Consider the following 24,161-nt stretch of genomic DNA (forward strand, 5'->3'; position numbering starts at 1 on the left):
TAGGAATAAATGAAAGAATGTGGGAAAAGCACTTCACTCACCACTGACTATCCAATACCAAAGTTCATGCTATCAGGCTTTATACACACTGCATCTCTGTGCTTTATAAGAAATTTATAGGAAACAGAATTTTAAGATGCAAATATAAGTTGCAGACTGCTTTCCTGTTTTTCTTCTTAGCATATCACTGTTTTATAAGATAATAAATGTAGATTTTAGCTCCCTGTACTCATAAAAATAAGCAGACAAGCATGCAAATAAAAACAAAAACTTGCTTGCCATTTTCTGAGACTTTAGTTCTTCCAAGTGATTATGAATCCACTGACTACGTTCCTCCCAAGTCTGAACATTACGTTATCAGCAAAATAGCAGAATTGAAATGTTTCTCTTGTTAATGCTTGTTAGTGTGTTTGTTATTTGCAAACAAACATACTATTCTCATGTCTTGCTTATTCTAACTCATCAATTTACATGTTCTAAAAAGACACCTGCCAATTACTTCAATATTCTAAAATCATGTTAATTATCAAATATGTATAGTATTTTCAGTGGTCTTCACTGTTTTTCGTTTCCCAGTATATCCATATGTTGCCTTGTACAATATCACTGAATTGATGTATTACCCTGGATAAAACACTTTTCAAAAAATATATCAGATTTGTCCACTCTGAAAAAAATCAAATGTTATTTGAATTAATGCAGTGGGGAGAAACTCACTTAGCATTTGTCTTTCGTTGGTTTCAGCGATTGTTATTCCTTTCCTGGTCTAGTGAAAAGTATTTTGGTCTCTGGATCAAGAGAGACAAAGTCTGTTTCATGCTCTGCCTCTGGCTCTGAGCCCTTGGGCAAGTAGCTTCTCCTCTTGGGTCTTTCTTCCCACGTCTGTAAAAGGAACAACAGGGTCTCAGTGTTTTCAGTTCTGAAATCCTATGGTTCTAGACTAAACCACTTACTTTCTCCAGGAAATATTGACCTGGTCTCTTCACGTTGGCAGATGTCCGGAATCGACGCGGCCGGAAACAGTACGCCCTTGCCTGCTCCCGTGCAAAAAAGACTGTCTTGTGACCGCCTTCAGTGAGTGGACGCCCTGCCCAAGGCTGTGCCAACCAGGTGGGTGGATGCTATTTTCTTAGTGTTTTCTTTCCTTCCTGATCTCCTGAATGCCTCTCCCACTGCTAAATAAGCGAGAGATGGTGGTACGGGGGCTCCCTTCTTTTCCATTTGCATGTCACCCCGGGAGCAGAGTTTGTAACATTTGTAAATGAAGTCTTGGATTTCCAGATCCATTAAGATTTGGCAGGGAAAACATACTCAGCTATTACATGCCATTATTTTACAGGTGTGCGTTGTAGGGGTCCTCATCTTCTGTTAACCCTGTGTGGCATTCTGAACAGCCATTCAAACGTGGGTCCTTATAAAGCATGAATACCATCACAGTTCCTTTGTGGCTCCTGTGTGCTTAAGCCTGACTCCAGGCATCTTCAATAGAATGTAGGGCCTTAAGCACTATGAGTACATCACTGATAAATATAAGCCTATGGAAGAAGAGGGGCCAGTACATTAAAAAGTGTTGAACAGGTACAGACATTGGCAATATATGATTTCTATTTCTTTACTCTTAATGGTGACGCTTTATACATCTGGCTGTATTTGGAGTGCTGTGATCCAGGATACTTAATAGCTAAGTCCTAATAAACACGCGGGAGAACCTTTGTAAAATTACTGCCTTTCTTAGAACAGGTCTTTTCCCCTACACTTATTTCAGTTCCCTGCTGGAGCTAGTCCATGTGGAGATCCAAAAACTCCTAGTCCCAAAGCTCCGTTCTGGCCTAAGACCTAAACTTAATAACTTGGTCCATTTCCCCTAGTCTGACACCCTAGCCTTGGTCCTATGGATCATACCACTGCCATAGCAAGAAAAGGCACATGCAGGAAAAGGAAGGATGGAAGAATATTGACCCTAGTGCTCAAAGTAAAATGAGTCTCATCCACACCTCCCTGGCCTTGTCTTGGCTGTCACATTCTCTCAAGCAGGGCCTGGCTCTCACTGTATCTCTGCACTAGCCTCCTGCAAGAAGGGAGAGGGAAGCATGCAGTTCTGCGAAGAGACAACCTGCCACAAAGATTGAGATTATTAACACTTTTCCTTGGAAAATTCCAGCCCTTTGCCTCTAGGATCCCCCAGTTGCTCTTTGACTCACACATCTTCATGGCGGTGACATGACAATATAGCCAATATTGACACAGATCTGCCTGCCACTTCAAACCACCTCTCAGTGATTGGCAAGGGGGTTGTGACAGCTCTTGGAGATTATCATCATCGGTATCTTATATTTCAGTGATGGGGCACCTGCATAAGGTTTTCTAACTGTGCCATTTCAACTGTCCTTTGTCAGCGTTAACCAAGTAGCATCCAGTAAACTTTGCTTATGGATAGAATCAGAACTAAATGTGTTGAATACAAAAGAGCTTTGAAAATATAGTGGAATATTTATCTGATCTTTTGAGGGGTGGAACTAGCAATCTCTTCCAGAGACGCTCCAAAACTTATTTTCTTAAATGAAAATTCAAAGTAATTGATCTGGATAAACAGGGTTTGTAGAGTAGCCAGGGGAATGTCATTTCCAGACAGAGTAGGACAGAAAAACTATGATCTCTATTCTGAACCATTTGAAAGGTAGCATTTAGGAGGTTGGCTTTTGAAATTTTAATAGTAATGTACCTGCAAAACATTCAAGCTCTTAAAGATAAACATTGGGAAAATGCAAGAAGATAAAATAATCTATGATGATGGAGGTTTATTGAAGTTCAGCTATTTCTTTTAGTTTCGTCCTCATAAGAGATTAGCATAATTCTTCTGTTAAATGGTTTTAAGAAAGGAAAAGGCTGAATTAAAAAGAATACCCTACTGGCAGCCAGATATTTGTGTTAGAGCTGTCAAGGTCCCCTGACACTTAAGGAGGCATATTAGTTCTGTTGAGCCCATATGCCCCAGTGGCCAGAGATTACTTCAGCTACTGCTATTGCATGCATTCTGTATTCGAGAAAACTCTCTCTGCTGCATGAGCATCTTCTCCTAGTGCTGCCTAAGGATGGAGGAATCATAGGGCATGTGAAATAATTGCTCTTCCAGCAATTTTAGATTTTACTCCAACTTCCAGGGATTCAACTAGTTATTTAAATGGTTGGCATTGTAATGAAAATAGTTTTAAGCCTCTGTGGTCTCTTTTTACCTCCAATTTTTTAAGCCTAGATAATTCTTTTCACAGCCTGGCAGCCAGCAGACCTGGAGGAGCATTGATTCTGTTTTCAGATTTCTTCCAGCTTTCCACTTCAATACTGTTTACCCTTGTGTTTAGTTTATACTTTGGGACCAATATTTTTTTAAATAACTATGGGTTAATTAGGGGAGACGATGATAGGGAGGAGATTATAGGAGGAAATGGTACCGCTAAATCTATGGTTCTCAAACTTTATTGATTCTGAATCACCTGGAAGCATTATTAAGATGCAGATTTTCAGCTCCATGACTAGATATTCTGACTCAATAACTATGGGATGTTTCCAAAAATGTGTGTTGTAAGAAGCTGCCACTGAATGGTAATGTATTTCCTCCCTTAAGATAAAAAAGGATCATAGATCCATGAACAAGTGCTACTTGAACTTTGGGCATACAGCCTGTTTTTCAGCTTCTTGAATGCATCATATTTTTCCCGGCTCAAGCATGGTAGAGTATGATGGCTAAGAACAGAGGTGCTGGAGCCAGATGGCCAAGATTTTGAGTCCCAAGGTTTGCTCTGTGACAGTGGCTGCATTATTTAATCTCTCTGTGCCTCAGTTTCCTCATCTGTGAAACAGGGTTAATAACCACACCTACATATAAGGAAAGTACTTAGAGCCCTCAGTGCCTTGTGTCGGGTAGGCGTGGGGCAGGCAATTCTATCATCATTACAAGCCTTTGCACCTGCCCTGTGTGGTGCTGGAGCTGTGTTCAGCTGCGCTTCCTTCTTGGTCCTCCGACCTCTAGATCAGAAGGGACCTGCTATAGCAACCTTTCCCCAGGAACGTTGTGTTCATCTCCTAGACCGCGGTAGACCCTCCACGTGCACCTCACTAACTAGGTCATCCCACAGCATCCTCCACATCCCCTTCATGGCACTTGCATACTTATCCTTCCTTGTTAACATTGCCTTTGCTAGAGTATATGTCCACAAGTGCAGGGACCACTTCTGTCATCTTCACCACTAGATCCTATAAACCCAGCATAGTAAAGGGTATAGTTGTCACTCAATTAATATTTTTTGAATGGACAGATGTCCTGTGACGAGAGAGAAGAGTGTGGTTTTGAATCCAGGCAGTAGATTCTCTGTTCTCGAGAACATCCTTCAAAAGATACTTTGGGAAATAGTGTTTTAAAGCAGTACTTGTCAAACTTAAATGCTTATACAAGTCCCTGGGGGATCTAATTAAAATGTAAGTTCTAATTCAGTAGACCTGGACAGGACCTGGAATTAGACCTTTCTACAAGCTCCAAGGTGATAACCTGTATGTTGATTACAAAGCTCCAGGTAGAGGTGGGGTTAGACATTTTTGAGCAAGGCAATGACATGGTCAAAGTTATAAAGTGAAAAGAGTGGACTAGGGACAGAACAACAGGTGGGGACACAGGTAGATTGGGGTGTGGGGTGGAGTGAAGTGGCTTAACCTAAACTGAGAGGTCAAGAGAAGGATGGGCCTGAGTAGGTGGCAACCTCCACTAACGAGGATGGGGGAACTCTTTGGCACCTGTGGTTTCAGGTTGAGTCATCAAAGTTGAGAAGAGCTTATACTCCTAGTCCCTAAATTTGGCTGCACAATGGAATCACCTAGAGATTTCTTAAATATCCCAATGCATGGGTCCTACTCCAAGATATTACGATTTAATAGGTTTTTGGTATGACCAGGGAATCACTTGATTATGTGAATCCAAAACCAAATCCATTCTAAACCTCTCAGAAAGCCAAGGTGGTTTCCCAGGGGCAGAGTGTACCAGGAGTGATTTGTGTGTTAGTAATGGGTGAGTTGTATTAGGTTTTATTTGGTTCTGGCTGTGTTCATGATCTAAAAATCCTTACAACTTAAAAGTATTCTCAAGCCATGAACAATCTCTAGCTAGTAGCTAGCCTTGCTTCCTGTCTTCTTATTCCTGTTCATCTGAGTCTGTCCTTAAAGGATTAATGGTGGTCCCACATTCTTCGAAGCAAATAAAATAACTATCAAGCTGTGGCACTCTTGTGGACTCTCCAAATTTTAAGTCCCAGTAAAAAAATTAGCCAAATGATCAAGAACCATTCTTTGGTGATGTTCTTACTAATTTCTCTAGTCTTCCTTCAGCCTATAAAGCAAATACCTGCATAAATACTCAATACCGTTTGCCTAATAATAGCTACAGTTTGTTCATTGTAGAGGTAGCCCCATGGAGTTTTTTCAATACACAGATGTCTCACCTCATCCATTAGAATCCCTTCACGTTGAAGGGACCTTTGCAGTATTAAAACTCACCATAAGTGACTCTTATATGTGGACAAGGATGAGACACACTCATTTAGTGCTTTATCCTTTCAGGGTATCTTCAAATACATTTATCAATTATCATTGATAATTGTTTGCCTGGGTAGTATTGGAAATTAATTATCTTGGCCACTGATCTCATAACTATCACATTTAATGTTTTTACTTTAAAGTCACAAATCAGTACTGATTTTCTAAGATTTCTCTCAAGCTACCTTTAAAGGAGCTCACTTTATAATGTCAATGTTTAATGATACAAATTTCAGACATCTACATAATTAATATAATGCTAATATAAAATATTACTGATTAATAGAATGCACTCTTATGCAGCCATCACCAAGTAAAAATTACCATCAGCTCATGGCCACCCTTGTTTTGCTTGTTTTACTTGTTTTACTGTTATCCCCCTTCTTACTGCCAGTGGCTAATTTTGTAATGATTCCCAGATGTGTATATCACTTCCATGGAAGGGAAAAATATGTAAGAGGTAAAGTTATTAGACACTTCAGTAGATAAAATGTGGCATATTCAAAATAGGTCTTTCTGTAAATTCCTAGAAACCATGGAGCTAATGATTAATTATTTGTCAGTCTTAATAATTTAAGGCTGAGGGAGCTCCTTTAACTTTGATCTCTAAGGGGCATGCTGGCGAGCAGTGTCATGGTAATAGGAAGGGGGAAGGCAAACTACTGCTGGGAATTGTTAGGCAACTTTATTTGGTGGGATCCTTTGCTCCTGCATCAAACCTCCTGGAGTTACGTCTTGAGTTTCCAGTGTCAAAGACAGTAATGTTTTTTAATGTCCAGGTGGTGTACTGTATAGTGGTTAAGAACATGGCACCTCAAGTTAGACTTCCTTGGTTCAAATCCGATCTTTGCTGTACAAGTCACATTAGACTCACTTCAAACTTTGTTGTGTTTCAGTTTTCTCCTTTCTAAAATGAGATAATATTGGCACCCAATTCATAGGATTAAATGAGAATAGGACACATGGCAGAAATTTTGATGATGATGATGATGATGATGTGAGTTCCTTAAGATTGGGAAACTTGTCTTTTATTTTGTTGCTATCCTGCATTATCTAGTCGTCCATGTGCTGGTATAATGCACTTGTTTCCATGTCTGTATTTTTCTTAGATTATAAAACCTAGAAGGCACATGATGGGTGTTTAGTAACTGTTGTTGAATGAATGATTAAATGAACTCCATATCTTTCCTACTACCAGTTCTAATTCCTAAAGATTTTGCTTCCATTTAGATGAAATCAAAGCATTAATAGATTGTTCAGTGCATCCAGGCCAATTAGGGGAAAAGGTATTGGTCATTCAAAATGTCAAATAGGTCAAAAATCACCTTTCTCCCACTCAAAGGCATACTAGCATCAGCCTCTCTCTTTACTTACTCCTTTCAAGTGCATATGGTCCCCTCCTTCCCCCCTAAGACCCATCATCTATACTTTTCTCCACCTGGGAAACAGAGGATAGAGTACTAATTTATACCCAAAGAATGAAGAGTCGGGACTTCCCTGGTGGCGTAGTGGTTAAGAATCTGCCTGCCAGTGCAGGGGACACAGATTCGAGCCCTGGTCCAGGAAGATCCCACATGCCGTGGAGCAACTAAGCCCCTGCGCCACAACTATTGAGCCTGCACTCTAGAGCCCGCGAGCCACAACTACTGAGCCCGCATGCCACAGCTACTGAAGCCTGCATGCCTAGAGCCTGTGCTCCGCAACAAGAGAAGCCACCGTAATGAGAAGCCCGCACACCGCAACTAAGAGTAGCCCCTGCTCGCCACAACTAGAGAAAGCCCACGTGCAGCAATGAAGACCCAATGCAGCCAAAAATAAATTAATTAATTAATTTTTAAAAAATCCTAGGAATTGTTTAAAAAAAAAAAACGAATGAAGAGTCTATTGTGTTTGAGTAATGAAGATTTGGGGCCTGGAACACCAGCCCCCAAAGTAGTGTTGAAGGCAATATAATCATCTAATGACTTTCCTTGAGAAAGTGACTTAATCTAAATCTAAGTTACAACCTCTATAAATTTTGGATGTTTTCTATTCCCAAGTGTTTCTGAAAAACTAAATAAAATAAGATGTGTATCTTACATATACATCCCAAGCCACAACCCAATACACAGAGTATAGGTGCCTTTGTTTTTACAGGCTCCATTGGGGAGGGTGTGCCCCCTTTAGTGTATAATTTACAGCCTGGAGATCACTACACAGCCCCAGTACTCAATAAATATTCCTGAAAATTTAGTAAGAGAAATGACAAACACTTGGGCTTGTAGAAATTACAGTTCTCAACCAGGGAGTTCTGCTGATAAAATGTATAAGGACACTTTCCCTCCATTCACACATAGGAAAAAGAGAGATAGATTAAATTCTCTTAATTTCTTTTAATTTTTTTCCTCCCATGTTTTTTTGTTTCTTTTTTTTTTTTTTATTTCCCCTTAAAATGTGACACCTTCTGCCTCTCTCTTCTAAAACCCAGGGACTTCCCTGGCGGTCCAGTGGTTAGGACTCCGCGCTTCCACTGCAGGGGGCCTCGGGTTTGATCGCTGGTTGGGGAGCTAAGATCCCACATGCCACGCCGCATTGCAAGGCCAAAAAATAAAAAATAAAAGGAAACAGAAAACAAAAACAAAACCCCACAGTATGCAGTGGATTCGATTTGGCCAAAAAATCAGATTTGGCAAAAAAGAAACATTTTTAGAACAGTTTATTTAGAGCCCTATGACCACCTGGACATGGAAGAACACCACTGGGTTATAAGGGGAGCTGCTGCCCAGAGGGCGGGGCTCTTAACTGGCGTTACCTACACCCCTCACTCAGAGCGAACGTTAGTCCGCTTAATAGCTGACCGGGTCACCTTCTCAGTCCACACTCTTCCTCCTACCCCCTAGTCCCCCTTCTTTCTGGACCAGAGATTGACGTATATTTACAGGGACCTGGAGTTCACAGTATCGCCAGCTGGGATTTTTCTTTGCTTCCTCCAGTGGCCCCAGGCGGTAGATCTAGAGCCAGGGTTGGAATCCAGATTTCTCTGACCTGAGGGACTGCCTGTTGTCATCCCACAACAAGCCCTGTTTTCACAGAGGCACAGCTCACCTTGCTTGTTTACTAGCAATTCAAGGATTCAGAGCCAGGTACCCTCACACCTGAGGCACAGGCTCTGTACAGCACAGATCTGTCACACAGAGCTTTCACGTGTGCTCTCTCATTGACCATCAGGGCAGCTTCGTGATAAAGGAACAGCTGCTCTGTTAGTCCTATTCCACAAAAGAAGCAACGCGATCTTCAAGAGAAGCCCTCCTGGCCACCTCGTCCAACAGGAGCAAAGACCAGGTCCAAATACCCAGTTTAAATTAAACTTGCTACACTGCTTTGCCTGGTGAGCCTGTAAAGTTACAGGGGAAAAAAAGCCAGGCAAGTTCAAACTCTTATTGCTAAAAGCCTGTAACTTCTACTTTGCTTCATATCACTGCCTCTTCCTATCACAGTGATAATAGCTATAATTTATTGACATACATTGTCCTATTTGTTACCTCATCTCTATATGGAAAGGACTATTACGACCCCATCTTACATAGGAGGACATAGAGGCTTAGCTATGGGTCCCAAGATTGCAAAATGAATAAATGGCAAAAGCACGAGGAATCCTAGGCTCTTAACCACTCATTCGGTAGCAGATATTTGCTGAACAATCACTGTGTTCTAGGCGCTGTGCTAAGTACTGTAAGTATAGGTGTAAAGTGGTGAGGAAAACACACACAGCCCTCAGCTGTGGTGAGTGCTGTCTAGTGACGGAAGATGGAGGCACTGAATATATAATTGCCTAAATGAATATGCAGTTAGAAAATATAGTATGTGCTCTGCAGAAATTCAAGGAGCTATGAGAAAAGGTAGTAAGGAAAATCAGAATTCCACTCTGCCTAGAGTATCTTTCTCCTCATCTCTACTCATTGCCTGTCTTACTAGATGTAAAGCCCTACCTTCTCCAGAGAACTTGTCCCGATCCTCCTGCTGGAAATAACCACTTCTCACTCCTGAGTCTCATAATGCTGTCTGAATGGCTTGCATTCTCGCTCTTGGTAAACGTGTTTTGGGTCCCACTGAAGAAACACGAAGTCCTTGCGAGCTAAACCCTTTTCGGTTTTCATTCCCAAAATGCTTCATAATAAACTTAAAACAGAATAGAATTCAGTATATCTGTGACAGATAAATGGATGCTAGTTAGAACTTACTTGCTTAAGCAAACTTAACAGACTGCTAAAAGGAAAGGTGATCTGCCTTTACAACTGAATATCTTTTGTAACACGTGATGATGGTGGCAATAGAAGATGTGGGATTTCGGGAATCAAATCTGTCTCTGGTTTCCTGGCAAATGTAGTTAAAGTGGAAACACATTCCATCCCTTGTATTCATTCATTCATTCACTCACTCATTCATTCAGTCATTCTTTTGTGCAGTCAGTCTGTTCTTTTGGTTATTAATATTTCAGTGAAGTTGTATGAGTATCTTAAGGGAAGCAAAGGCTATTTGATTGCTAATTCCTAAGAGTAATTTCCTACTGGAACGCCACATTTTAACTGAGGTCATCAACTGAGGCAGTGTGTCTATAGGAAGTGCATTAAAGTCATAGAGTCTTTTTAATATATGACTGAAGGGTATAACGTTGAAATGCAGAATTATGGTCTTGTGCAGTCTTTCAGTGGCCTAGATTGATTCAGGGGTAAACTTAGAATAGTTTGAACAGGTTTCTAAAAGTGTGGCCCATGGAATTCTAGCTCAGAATTACCTGGGATGCTTGTTAAAACCCTAAGAGATTCTGATTTTGAAGTCAGGATTGGGGCCTCCAAATCTGCATTTTTAAACAAACTGCCTTAGTCATTCTAAGAAACATTAACCTTTGAGGACCACTGACTTTTGAAACATTTAATTTGACTATGAGCCAATGGAGTCTTTAAAAAAGGTGTAACTTCCCTCTACAATATTGTTGTAATCAAGTCTATTTTGGTTTTCAAGAATCAAAGGTTTTTCTATGAAGCTTTCAAATCTACAGTAAGTGAAAAGAGGCTTATTGGGAAGTTAGAATAGGAAATCTCACAGATGTCCAAAAATAAGAAAAAGAAAATTTATGGACATATAAGAACTAGAAATGCAAACAGGAGCTGAGGGTTCTCTCTTCAGCTGTCAGAATCAGTGTGATTCTTCCATCTCTGCTTCTCTGTGTACACCTGCTGTCCTGCCCCTTCTAACAGGCTTCCTTTGAATCTCTACTCTCATAAGTAGCAGTTATAGAGCCCAAGAATGGCTCTGTAGTCCTTACTCTACAAAACACCAGGGCAATCAAGAACCCAGCACCGTAGAAACTTCCTTCCCTTCAGGGTCTTTATTCAGCTTACCAAGTAAGAGAGTCTGATGGCCCAGTTTGTATCAGATTGGTCCTTCAATCACGCAGCAGCCCGTGGATTCATCAGCCCCCTCAGGTCAGGAGACATCTGGAAGGGGAAGGGGGCAGTGGTGCTGGAAGGCAGCAGGAACTGATAGGGACACTGATTGTTCACCGCTGAGACCAGCCTCTCCAGGACACCCATGCTCAGCCCTTTGGGAGAGAACTCAGAACCTGACTCCCTTCACTTCCTTAGGTTTCTGTCCCTCCCTCTCAGTGCTGAACTATAGACAGAGGAGTGGCAGAACCTGGCAGCCTGCTTCCACCACAAACATCATCCTCTTTTCACTTCAGAGCTTCAGCTCAGGAACAGAGCTGTCGTAAATTCAGTAGAAATCTAGAAAAGGAAAATGAAGCTCCAGGGGATATAAATGCAGTCGAATGACAGCTTCATGTAGAACAGAAACTGGGAGGAGCGAGAAGGCACTCACCCTGGGCGTGATCTGAGCCAGAAATTTTACTTCAAACAAACAAAATATGGAGTCTCCGTGGACTTGAATTCATATCAAAATACGTATGCTACTGTTCCTATCCATAGTCTATCGTAAACAGTATTGTCTTGGCTGTCTTAAAAAAAAAAAGCTAACATACCAAACAAAATCAAATCAATAAAAAAGCAAACAAAAGAATCGAATGTAGATTTGATGCATGAGGTTCTGTCTTTTACACCTGGAATCCACTGTTATGCCTTCTAGTTTGCATCTAAAAGTTGCTTTCAAACACTATTTCTCTTCATTCAACAGTCAAGCTACATTACCATAAATAAATCCTGTGGCTCACATGGATGTTCATAACGATTTATTGTTAGCAAAAGTCTGTTTCCTTGAATGTGAATGCTCTTTGTTGTCAAAATGTTTTTACTTCCGGCTGGTTTCTTTCTCATATCTCTAGAATTCTCTTCAGACAGTACAATGCAACACAATGTAATCCTTATTTCCCTATAGAGGTGAATGAGTTGCCTTTCAGAAATCAAGGTACCCATTCTAATTAGAAGTTTATTTTTAGACTTTCAGTGTACATTCTACAAAGAAATAGAATAAATTAGTTTTGCTTTAGCTGGAGTGTTACTTTCAGTTTATTAAATAGTTTTCTACAATTAAAAAGAATGAATTATTTTTCACTTCCTTGGCTTTGGTCCAATTTTAATATGACTTTCAATGAAAGTGTGGTTTCAGGAGGTTTTGACTCATTGGTTTTTGACTCATGGTGGTAGATTTATGAATGATTTAATTTGTATTACTAAAACAAAGCCTAGAGTTAGAGGTAGAGTTAAATGTTGTGATCTTAATATGTCAACTTGGAACAACAGATTTTTTTTTTTTTAACTTTCCCCTCATTTCTGTCACCTCTAACGGGATCAGCTGTTGTTGTTGTTGGTTTTTTAAAATATTTATTTATTTATTTATGGCTGTGTTGGGTCTTCGTTTCTGTGCGAGGGCTTTCTCTAGTTGCGGCGAGCGGGGGCCACGCTTCATCGCCGTGCGCGGGCCTCTCACCATCGCGGCTTCCCTTGTTGCGGAGCACAGGCTCCAGACGCGCAGGCTCAGTAGTTGTGGCTCACGGGCCTAGTCGCTCCGCGACATGTGGGATCTTCCCAGACCAGGGCTCAAACCCGTGTCCCCTGCATTAGCAGGCAGATTCTCAACCACTGCGCCACCAGGGAAGCCCGGAACTACAGATTTTATAAGTCAGCTCGCTTCCTAGGGTTGTCTTATCCTATGTGAAGAGGCTACCTCAGCAATAGTTGCTCAGTTGAGAATACCCACGTTGTCCTCTGATTCATACTTTACCTTCCTTGGGTAAGTTGTAGGATTTGTGAGTACTCAAGCTCAAGCCATAAAAATTGTTAATTTTATAAACAGAAGATACTTAGTGGTGTGTATGTGTGTGTGTGCACATATGTGTGAGGAGAAAATGAGAGAGAGGGAGAAAGAGAGAGAGACACGCTTTCTTCTAGCAGGACAATAATAGGAGTTTAGTAAATATATATTGTATTACATTGCATGGAACATGAAATAACATTTTACGTGACCAGCAAGCTCACATGGGGTGTTAGACTTTGAGGGGGGTCTATCTTTTCTCACCTATTTTCCCCCTCCCAAATTCAGTAACAATTGAGTTCGTCAAAGCAGAGGGAGATCAAAATATTAGCTCATTCTCAACCCTAGAATTAGACAGACTTAACTACCAGATCACAGCCCCTGTTGGACACCTAAAAACTTGAATGAGCCTGACTAAAAACAGATCAGAATATGTGCATCCTCCGAGCAGATGTATCCCGAAGAAAGAGAAGGTGAGAGAAAGAAGAGCCATGTCTGTACACTTCTTTCTCCCAAAGTCATGATTTAGGGGCCACTTGTTCTTCCCAAAGGAGACATAAGTACGGGAGGTGGAGAGAGTCCAGGGACAATGAGGGCTGTAGAAGTGGATCTCCCCTCACATGGTCGAAATCATCAGGAGGCTCCACCCTCACCGTCTCTTGCTAATAAAAGACTTTGTGAACTCAGGCCCTACCTTCCACTGTTTAAATTCCTTTGGTTATACTCGCCTCCTTTCTTTTTAAAAAAAAAATTTTTTTTGGCCATGCCGTACAGCTTGTTGGATCTTAGTTCCTCAACTAGGGATTGAACCCGGACCCTCAGCAGTGAAAGCGTGGAGTCCTAACCACTGGACCACCAGGGAATTCCCTGGCTTCCTTTCTGACCAAGCTTGTTCTATCTTGTTCAGACTTTCATTTGCTATTCCTTCTTCCTAAAGTGTTCTTCTCCCAGCCTTTAGCATGGGTGCCTTTTGATCAACGCTTTGTTTTCAGTTCAAATGCCATATCTCAGAGAGTCTTTGTCTGACTACCTTAGAAATCACCTTCTTCCCTTTCTCTTTCTTGTTCATCACCCCATGTTAGTTTCCTCACTGCACTGCCCAGTCTCCCAGCTAGAACATAAGCTCTATGTCTTGTTCACTGTTTAGAAGCACATAAGCTCTTTGTCTTGTTCACTGTTTAGAAACACTGAAATGCTGCCACAAAGTAAGTGCCTAAAGGGTTATTGAATGAATGATAATGGATGAAGGTATCATTCCTTCAGGGAAGCTTTGCATAGGGCTGACTATACCAAGTTTTGTGCCAACTGCTAGTAGCATTAAGATGAATAAGATGAGGTTACTTTAATCGGGGGGCTTTTTATTAGGGGATTCAAGTATGTAAACATATTCTTTTATAACAACAATGAGCACAGGGTATTAAGTAGCCAGGAGGGGGGTGTCTTGCTTTAGCTAAGTGGTTAGAGGAGACAAGATTTGGTAGATCAGGAGTTTCCAGGTAAACATGGACTGCAAGTATCTTAAAGATAGAAGAGGGGATGTGTGTGAAGAGGCTTGGCAGCACGAAAATCCATTTTAATTAAATGAGTTACAGGTAGCTTGTGATGCTTGAGTTGCATAGTTCATATGGAAGAATGATAAGAAATAGGGCTAGAGAGACATGCAGGAGCCAGCTCATGAAGGGATTTGTGCCTTTCTAAGAAGTATGGACATTACCTGGAATTCTGATAGACAAGTTAAATTGTAAGCATGGGTGTGATAAAATCAGACTTGTGTTTTAGGGGAAAAAAAATAGTACAGAAAATAATGAAGTTAAACAGCATTGGAAACCATTGGGAAAAGTATGAGGCTATTCAATTATCTGGCCAAGAAATGAGGAGAATCTGTTTTCTTGAATAAAAATAAAATGTGTAAGTAAGCGTATAAATTTCCATAACTCAACATTGTTTAATAGCATGTCTTCATGACCAGGTGTGTACTGAGTTCTTCGCCCATCCTGTGGAGTTCACGTAACTGGATTATTATGTAAATCCTTTCTGGCTCAAGATATTTCAGTGCTAAGAGAGAAACACACAGTAAGCAACTGTCAACTCCAGGATGGAACCAAACCCTTCCTAGTCACCTCTCGGAGTATATACTTCCAAGGAGTAAAATGAGCCCAAAGACAAAGAGGTTCTCACTAATTCACCACATTACCATCATCTGTTCTTATCAGGGACCAGCAATATAATTTGCAGGGCCCAATGCAAAATGAAAATGTGGGTGCCTTGCTCAAAAATTACTAACGCTTTTTAGCTGCAGGAGAGCATTAAACCAAGAGCCCCACTGAGCCTGTGTGAACCCGCACGGATCATATGCCCATGATGCTGGTCCTGGTCCTCATCGGCTTCCTCTAGGGGCCAAGGATCCTAACTGACTTGGAGTTTTGATTCCTGGGAACAATTGTCGTATCCCTAGACTATGACATTAATCCAGATTACTGGATTACCGTTGTATTGGATTGCAATTCTTGCAGGCGGCTGAGAATGTTTAAGGAGCAGAGGGATTTGGAACAAAGTGGGGGAGGGTGACAGCAAAGCAAAGCAGGTAAGAGCACAGGCTCTGGACCCAGACTGCTTGGGTTTCACGTCTTCTCTATCACTTTACTGGCACCTTGGACAAGGTACCAAACCTCTCGGTGCCTCCATTCTCTGACCTGAAAAATGGGAATGATGAGAGTGACTGTGGTTTAGGATTGTTATGAGGATTGAGTTGATTCATGTAAAACACTTGGCAAGTGAATGAAACATGGTAAGTGCTTGGGTCTTTTTTCTTATTATTTTGGAGATTGTATTCTGGAGAGTGACACTTACCTGGTTCCGTGTAATGCACATATTACCATTCAGGGTATGGTTTGTCATTCAGTGAGCAGAAATACTCAATTTCAACGTAGTTAAATTTACCAATCATTTACTTTATGATCTTCATTTTTGTGTTTTAAGATATTTTTTCCTATCCCAAAGACATAAAGTTTTTCCCTATCTTTACCTTTGGAAAATTTTACATATGTCTGTAATAATTCATTTTATGTATGATATTAGATAAGAATCCAATTTCTTTTTCCATGTGGAGGCACTGACCTTTTCTGTCTTCCCTTTACACCCCAGTATACCCAATGATCTAGCCACTCTTGTCTCCCTTGCTCTTTCTGGAATTTGACTCTGGGCCTTTGCAAATATTATTGACTCCGCCTAGACTTCTCTTTCCTTACAAATTATACAGATGACTCCCCCAACCTCCTTCATGTTCCAGCTCAAATATTCCCTTTTCATTGAGGCTTGTAAGTTTAAAATTACCCACAACACACACACACACATTCCCTAGCACTCCCTTCTACGTTTTGCTTTGTTCTGTTTTGTTTTTGGTTTTTTGTACATCATTTAATTGCCATATGAAACACTAAATATTTGACACTTATTTTTTATTTGTCTCCCTCCACTAGAATGTAAAGTCTATGAGTACAGGAATAATGTTTTTCTTTTGCTGTATTCTCAATTTCTAGAACAGTATCTCCTCCCTAGAGGATTTCAGTATTCCTCTTCCAGAATAATCCAGAACACCTTATGAGCAGTTATGTCTTATGTATTCTTCTTCCAGATAGAATAGTGAAAATTCCAGCTCCACACGTATATTAATTGTAGGCATCTGATTAGCAAATCTCTGGGTAGCTTCTTGTTTTTCTATTCCTTCTAGAATCAAGGCCAAGACAGACAAGCACCTCACTTTTTCTCTCTGTCAAAACAGGTGATTTCCTAGTCCACACACTAAGGGATTCAGGCTTTGTGTGTGTGTGTGTGTGTGTGTGTGTGTGTAGGGGAGAATACTCTGGCCACAGGCTTTGTCTCTTGTTCCCTGATTTATGACATCCATTAAAAGCCAGGCTCTTATCATCAGCAATAGAGAAATTTTCCCAAAAGCCAGTACTCCAAAATTTTTCCTTAATGTCCAATTTTTAAACAATGCATTTATAAATTATTTTTAAATCATTTCAAAGAGAATTGCAAAGGAAACAAAAAGAAAAGGAGGAGGCTCCTATAGGACATATCAGCCAATTGTAACCCAGTTAACAACTGGACCCAAATTGCAGCTCAATGACATTTGGGTGTTTATAAGTATTTTAGGGTAATTGGTATTAATATTTCTATGTATGATAGTGTTCCTATGGTTTTGTTTAAAAAAGAGCCCTTATCTTTTATAAATCTATCCTGAAATATTTACAGATGAAATTATATGATGTCAGAATGTTCTTTGAAATAAATTAGGTGTGAATGAGTGGGTAGGGGTATAGATGAAACAAGCTTGGCATGTAATTATTGCAGCTGATGGATGGATACATTGGGTGTATTTAATATGTTTGAAAATTTCCAAAATTTAAAAAGATAAACATTTTCAAATGAATTAAAAATCAAACTTTTCCAGCAATCTATTTTTTTCTATGCCAGCAGAGTTTCTCCAGACATGTTCTCTGCCTCATGGGTAGAAACTAATATCTCCAACTTCCCTTTTAAGAAAATAAATATTTGGTCGATGTTTATATGTTCATGCAGACATGACCGTCACTCATTCATCCTTTTATTTATTCAGCAATCATTCATTAGTTGTCTACCACGTTTTACATGCTACAACAAGACCTGGGGAGGCTTACTGTTTGGAGGCAGAAAGAGACAAGAAGACAATAGGATGCAACGTGGATTTTGTAGAAGCAGGGAAGGAAGCATGGCGGGAGGGCCCCTTGGCTGAGGGTTGGGTGGGAAAGACTTGAAAGAGACGATTCTCTGTTGGGTCTCAAAGGAAGCTGAGGGGTTATTTAGATGAAGAGGGAGAGGAAATGCGCTTACCCTGTCCTCCACACTAACCTGTCTACCAATTAACAATTTTATGTACTTACCGGATGCCAAACGCTGAACTAATGACCTTACATCCATCCCTTTATCTAATTCTTCTTCAAAGTCCCAAATAAGGTATTCTAATTATTTCCCTTTGAGACACCAGGAGATAAGTAATTTTTCCAAGTTCACAAACCTGGGATTCTAGATTCCCTGATTCTAAAGTTAGTGTTGTTATTCCATCAACACTAAGCCAAAAAAGGAATTTCGAAACCTAGTGACTTTAGGTTGACACTGCAAAACAAAACAGCAAGACGGGTGATAGCATGTACCTCATGCATAAAAGGGATAATTAGTGCTAATATTTATAGTTGAATGAAAGACTTTATTTCAGTCGGTTTGCCTTCACACTTATTTTTCTTTAACTTGTCCTACCACGATTCCCAAACCAAAAAGTTTAATATCATAACTGATATTAATGTGTGATTGACTCCCCGCAGGTTACATTCAGGTAAATTAGTTTTTACATGTAGACACATCCTGGAAAGGGTGTTGCAAAAAGTTGCAGAAACCAGGATTTATGTGGTTGAGCCATCATGAGCGATGGTGCATTTACAACATAGCAGACTCTATCCATACAGCAAATGGCCAAGTGACACATTTCACTCTTGTAAAAAGTTTGGAAGCTCTGAGGTTCTGAAGTTTCTATCTCTGAAGCCTCTGAAGTTTGTGCTCCTGAGTTGTGTCCTTACTGTGCTATGAAACATGAGCTTGACCTGGAAACCCTTCTGCCCTTTAGCTGTCAGCACAATACTGGGCTTGAATATCATCCTTTCATGCCCATGAAAGCGTAAAGCATTAACGGGATAGGGCAGCATGTATTTATCTAAAAGGATTTTCCTAATATATAATTCTGGATCCATGCCTAATAATGATGGCAACATCTTGAGCTTGTATCTTAGATGACATCTGTGCCCCCCAAAAGCCTGCCTGTATGCAGTGCAATATGGCGTTGCAGTGTAGTTTAGTCTTAATGCTGACGGAGTGCAACACATTTGGGAGCCCTGTGGCAGGCAGCCTCTAGACATTTCATCTGCTAAAATGAAAAGGGGTCAGGTTGCGGGGAAAATAAATCCCTGTCATTCCCTCACACACTGGCAAGAAGAAAAGACAAGTGCAACCGTCATTATAGTGTTGTTAACCCTCCTCCTTTACAGCACACATTTCCAATTATACCCATTATGACATACTTAGCTAGAGGGCAGATTGCATTTTTTAAATGTGCTGAGAGCAGTAATGATTTAGCTGGTGCTCATTTGTTTTCTATTGCTTGGTTAAGCATGCTGCATTATCTTTCCTATTTTACATATTGGATGAATATGAGATGCTAGCTCTCAATGAGCTAAATCAATGGTTCTCTGCCCTGGAGATTTTTTAAATAGATGGTTGCTTGGGCTCCACCCATGAGATATTCTGATTTAAATGGTTTGGATTGAGGGGCATTAGGAGTCTATAAAAGCACCCTTTCAGATTCTAATATGCAGCCAGGGTTAAGGACCACATGGACTAAGTTGACAGCTAGATTAACTGTGTAAGAGTTAGTTTCGATATTTAGAGAGAGGAAGGGCCAGTCACTATTTGTAAGGTTAGCTCTCCAAGTTGGAGATGTTTTAAGTGCATTGGTGGTTGAGGATAGGAAGTAGAGGACACTGGAGATAGTCCCTAGAAATTAGAACTGTTGCCTAGGCTTCCATGAGTGCCTGCCATAGAAGGAAAATGTTTACTTGCCTTGACTGTCATCCTGATGGTTTATGCAGATATAAACATGAGCTGCTCCTTTTGAAATCTGTGTTAAAGGCTTGCATTAAGCTTAGTGGCCATATATATATATATATATATATATATATATACACATACACATACACACATACACATATATATGGCCACTAAGCTTAATGCAAGCCTTTTATATATATATATATAAAATTTACAAAATGCTCTAAATCTCATTCAATTAGGCATTCCTAACAACTATCCTGTGAGTTGGCTCAACAGTATTACCCACATAGGACAAGCAAGAAAATTGAAGCTCTAAAAGGTTAAGTGCAATGCCCAAGGTCATACAGCAATTTGGTAATGAGCTGGGCTTAGAAATCAGAGCCTTGGAGGACTTGTCTATTTCCAGAGCCATTGAATTTGGCTTCTGTTGCACAGTGAATGCTGATTATGAACATTTAAGAATATAGAATACATTTTTTCAGGCAACATTTCAAAATGAAAGATGTATAAGAGTATCCTGGAGCCTGTTTTTTTTTTAACATTCCTGGGAAGTTTAGCAGAAAAGCTTTGCAATTTTGTTTAATTTCATCCGTATATAGACAGGCTCAGTATTCATTTTGAAGTACTTGGAGGTCTCAGCTGGGAGGGAATTCTGGGGAAGGAGGCTGCTCTTGGTGTATTTGCTGTATATATGGAAGACCAAGATGGATAGAAAGGACGTAGATGACGACTTCCTATTCATAGTTCTTCTAGGGCATTGCATTTTCACCACTTCAGCCCTCCATTCCTCCTTGAGCAAAGAGAGAACATACCAGATTGATGGCCTTTGGATAGTAAATACAAAGTTTATACTATCATTTCTGAATGTTTATAAAACTACAGGGAACTTCTACATTATTATGCATCCATCATGTTTCACTTCTGCTTCACTGGGGAGATTTTTTTTTCCACATCTTTATTGGAGTATAATTGCTTTATAATGTTGTGTTAGTTTCTGCCATACAATAAAGTGAATCAGCTATATGTATACATATATCCCCATATCCCCTCCCTCTTGCATCTCCCTCCCACCCTCCCTATCCCATCCCTCTAGGTTGTCACAAAGCATCGAGTTGCTCTCCCTGTGCTATGCGGCTGCTTCCCACTAGCCATCCATTTTACATTTGGTAGTGTATATATGTCCATGCCACTCTCTCAATTCATCCCAGCTTCCACTTACGCCCTGTGTCCTCAAGTTGGTTCTCTACGTCTGCGACTTTATTCCTGCCCTGCCACTAGGTTCATCAGTACCTCTTTTTTAGTTTCCATATATGTGCGTTAGCATACGGTGTTTGTTTTTCTCTTTCTGACTTACTTCACTCTGTATGACAGACTCTAGGTCCATCCACCTCACTACAAATAACTCAATTTCATTCCTTTTTATGGCTGAGTAATATTCCATTGTATATATGTGCCACATCTTCTTTATCCATTCATCTGTTGATGGACACTTAGGTTGCTTCCATTTCCTGGCTATTGTAGATAATGCTGCAGTAATCATTGTGGTACATGACTTTTTGAATTATGGTTTTCTCAGGGTATATGCCCAGTAGTGGGATTGCTGGGTCGTATGGTAGTTCTATTTGTAGTTTTTTAAGGAACCTCCATACTGTTCTCCATAGTGGCTGAATCAGTTTACATTCCCACCAACACTGCAGGAGGCTTCCCCTGGGGAGATTTAATAATGCACGTGTGTATACGTCAGGATAACACACAGCACTGACGTGTGTCTCCTCCATATATAGCAGACACCTGATAAATGTTTATCAGTGATGACAGCACTGTATGTGGTACGTGTTTCCTTCTGAGAACTCAGAAGTCACAGTATTTCTCCAAATTTAAGTGGGAGATAGTTGGGTTGGTGAATCCTAGTTTGGTACTTTTTCTAAAAAGGAAGTCAGCTCTGAATCTCAAAAATGGTTGTGAATAAGCTAGAAAGGGGTATTCTCTTGTGTATAATGAATCAGTAGATAGAATCTACTTTTTAGGGGATTTGATGTTCAAGAAATTCGGGCTGCCTAACATCCTACTTTAATCTCTGTTTGTCTGTAGAATCGACTTGGAAATAGACTTCTTAATGACCATTTGGAATTTTTGCCAAGTGAAACTTGTTTTCCCCTCATATTCTTGCACAGTTTGATTCAATGCCAGTTCTCTTTAGTTACATAGCATCTATGTGTGATGTTTCTATCATAACAACACATATCGTAGCTCTAGTCGATGATTTTGAGGTAAGCCTTATAAACTCTACTTTCCCTTTAGTTTTTAATTTAATGATTCATAAGCAAGTGTGTTTGGGGCACAAAACAGTTTTCTTGGGCTGCATGAACTGCTATCTCAAGCAGAATTCTGTGGCAAGAAGCAATAAGATCCAATGATCAGATTGAATTGATAATTTTAAGAACAGCAGTGCAGTCTGCTTTTTCCACACATTTGAAATGCAACCCTTTGGTGCAGTGAGAAGCAAAATGTGCTTGTTCCTTGCACTGATGTGGGAGTGATGGTCTTTTTCTGAGTGATCATGTAATTTTTTATACAAAACGATGCCTTTCTGAAAGTGAGTAGATGAGCTATTAATACTTAAGTCAGGATAACAGGCATTAACTAGTACTACCCTGAGCAACCAGGATGTTTGATCACCCTACCCGTCCCTCTCCAGTGTTATCAGAAGGTGGCTGGTGCTAACTGCCTTGAAGTTGGAGCTTAATTTACCAGAAACGCGGAAGGATTTCAAGCCACTCATGGTCTACCTTTAGATGCTCACGACATGAATGCGACCCAGAACTGAATAGAAGACCATTTTTTCTCATCTTTCTTTTAATTAGAAAGAGCCTCAACCATTGAAGCTTTTCTCCTACTATTTTTCCAAACCTTTCTTCTCACCTTCTCTCATGAACTTTTACTAGGCTGGAAAAGACTTCCTGTACCACACAGCGTGGACATGCTTTACATGCAGTATCTCATTTAATCCTCAAAGAAATCATATGAAATAAAAACTTATATTTGGCCTGTTTTATAGCCAAGGAAGCTGAGGCTTAGCGTGTTTAAAGGAATTGTCTGCAATCTAATAGGCACTGGAGTTGTAACTCCACCCCAGGAAGTATTTAACGTGTGGTTGTTTACATGATATGGATCTTAAAATATCACTGGTGCCATCCTTTTGCGTCAAGATCGATTGATTAGACAGGAATGGTCAACAGAATTTTGGTTTTGTTTGTTTAATGGTGAACAGGACGTGTAAGTGGGGAGGAGAAAAGAGGGTCAGGTGGGAATCGAGAGTTACAAGGCGATAAGCCTGGAAGGATATTGGTGCCTAGAAGCAGAATGGGTTACTGAAATCCTATTAGTAATTAGAGACAATTGTAATTAGACCTATTAGTAATTGAGACAATTGAGAAACAAGGGGAAGCCAGAGAGGTCATTTTTAATAAACGTACCATCAGAATTGTGCAGATTGGTGTTGGAATAACTTCTGTGCATTGCTGTTACCTATCCGTCCTGTATCTGCTTTGCACATCCTCTTGCCTTTAGGAGAATCTCCAGCCCTGCCTTCCTGTCAGCCGGTGCCTATGCTCACTGTGCTCTGCCATGCTCTACGTGCTCCCTACTCGCACGTTTCAAATCAATTGGAAATATAGGGGTTCAGTTCTTTACTTCAAATCATTGACTGAATAACCCTGGTATCAGGGCGCAACACCCATGACTCTTCAATTCAGTGTAATGTGTTCCAGCTTACCTGGCTGCGAATACCCAGAGGTACGCTTTATGCACCGTTTCCTCCACCTTGGCTACCATCTTTCTGGGAAAGACTTCACAGAGAATCTATAAATATCCCTCAGTGTTTGTAGCCCACGTATATATTTCCTTTATGAAATATGGCTCTTGATCTTTAAGTTGCCATCTTTTCTAAATGTTACTTTGTTTGACTGTAATTAATAACTTAAGTTTAATTATGCCTGATGACTTATTAGTGATAAAATATGCATAAATTAAAATTGAATGTAGACTAGTTGTTTATTAGCCGTAATCATGCTTGAGCGGCTGTGTATGTTTGCGAACAGGCACTTCAATTTATTGTTATTTTTCATAATGAGATTGAAAGCATCACTCACAAAGCCCTACAAACATTGCTTTTATTGATACTTGAAGCCTTCTGCCAACAGGGTACAGTTGAAGAATCGATTAGAAAATAAAAGGTATCCCTTGGGAATAACGAAGAACCTGCGATGTGAACTTCTACTTGGAATGCCCCTTTCTTTCTCTTCATCTTACTCTAAAGTCCCTTTTATAGAAAAATCATGGGTTTTGATGTCTATTTAGCTGAGGTTTTAATCCTAGGTAGGTGATTTTGTGGAAATTATTTACCTCTTCTACCCTCCATTTTCATATCTGCAAAATGAGTATCGTGACAATAATAATGATAATAATAAAAACAACAATAGTAATAATACCAATCTCATAAAGTGTTGTAATAATAGAATGAGAGAGTATATGCAAAATGCCTAGAAGTGGATCTGATATAGATTAAGGTGATAATTCCAGGAAATTTCTAATACTTTTTAGATACATATGTAATACAAATGTTTTCCACCTGCAAAGCCATGGTCTTTGCCTCTCTGTATTACTTCCCAGAAATCATTTTCTTCTTGTGC

General features: G+C 40.1%; 1 protein-coding gene across 1 annotated transcript in view; it reads left to right on the plus strand.

Moving 5' to 3' along the window:
- Window positions 1-24,161, plus strand: part of THSD7B (thrombospondin type 1 domain containing 7B) — a 1,122,472-nt gene that overhangs the window by 719,111 nt on the left and 379,200 nt on the right. Inside the window, exon 12 of the mRNA XM_057551976.1 lies at window positions 995-1,110. Within this exon, the coding sequence (XP_057407959.1) occupies window positions 995-1,110 (116 nt within the window). The remainder of the gene's footprint in view (window positions 1-994; window positions 1,111-24,161) is intronic.

Source organism: Balaenoptera acutorostrata, chromosome 8 (genome assembly GCF_949987535.1).
Source record: "Balaenoptera acutorostrata chromosome 8, mBalAcu1.1, whole genome shotgun sequence".
Taxonomy (NCBI): Eukaryota; Metazoa; Chordata; class Mammalia; order Artiodactyla; family Balaenopteridae; genus Balaenoptera; species Balaenoptera acutorostrata.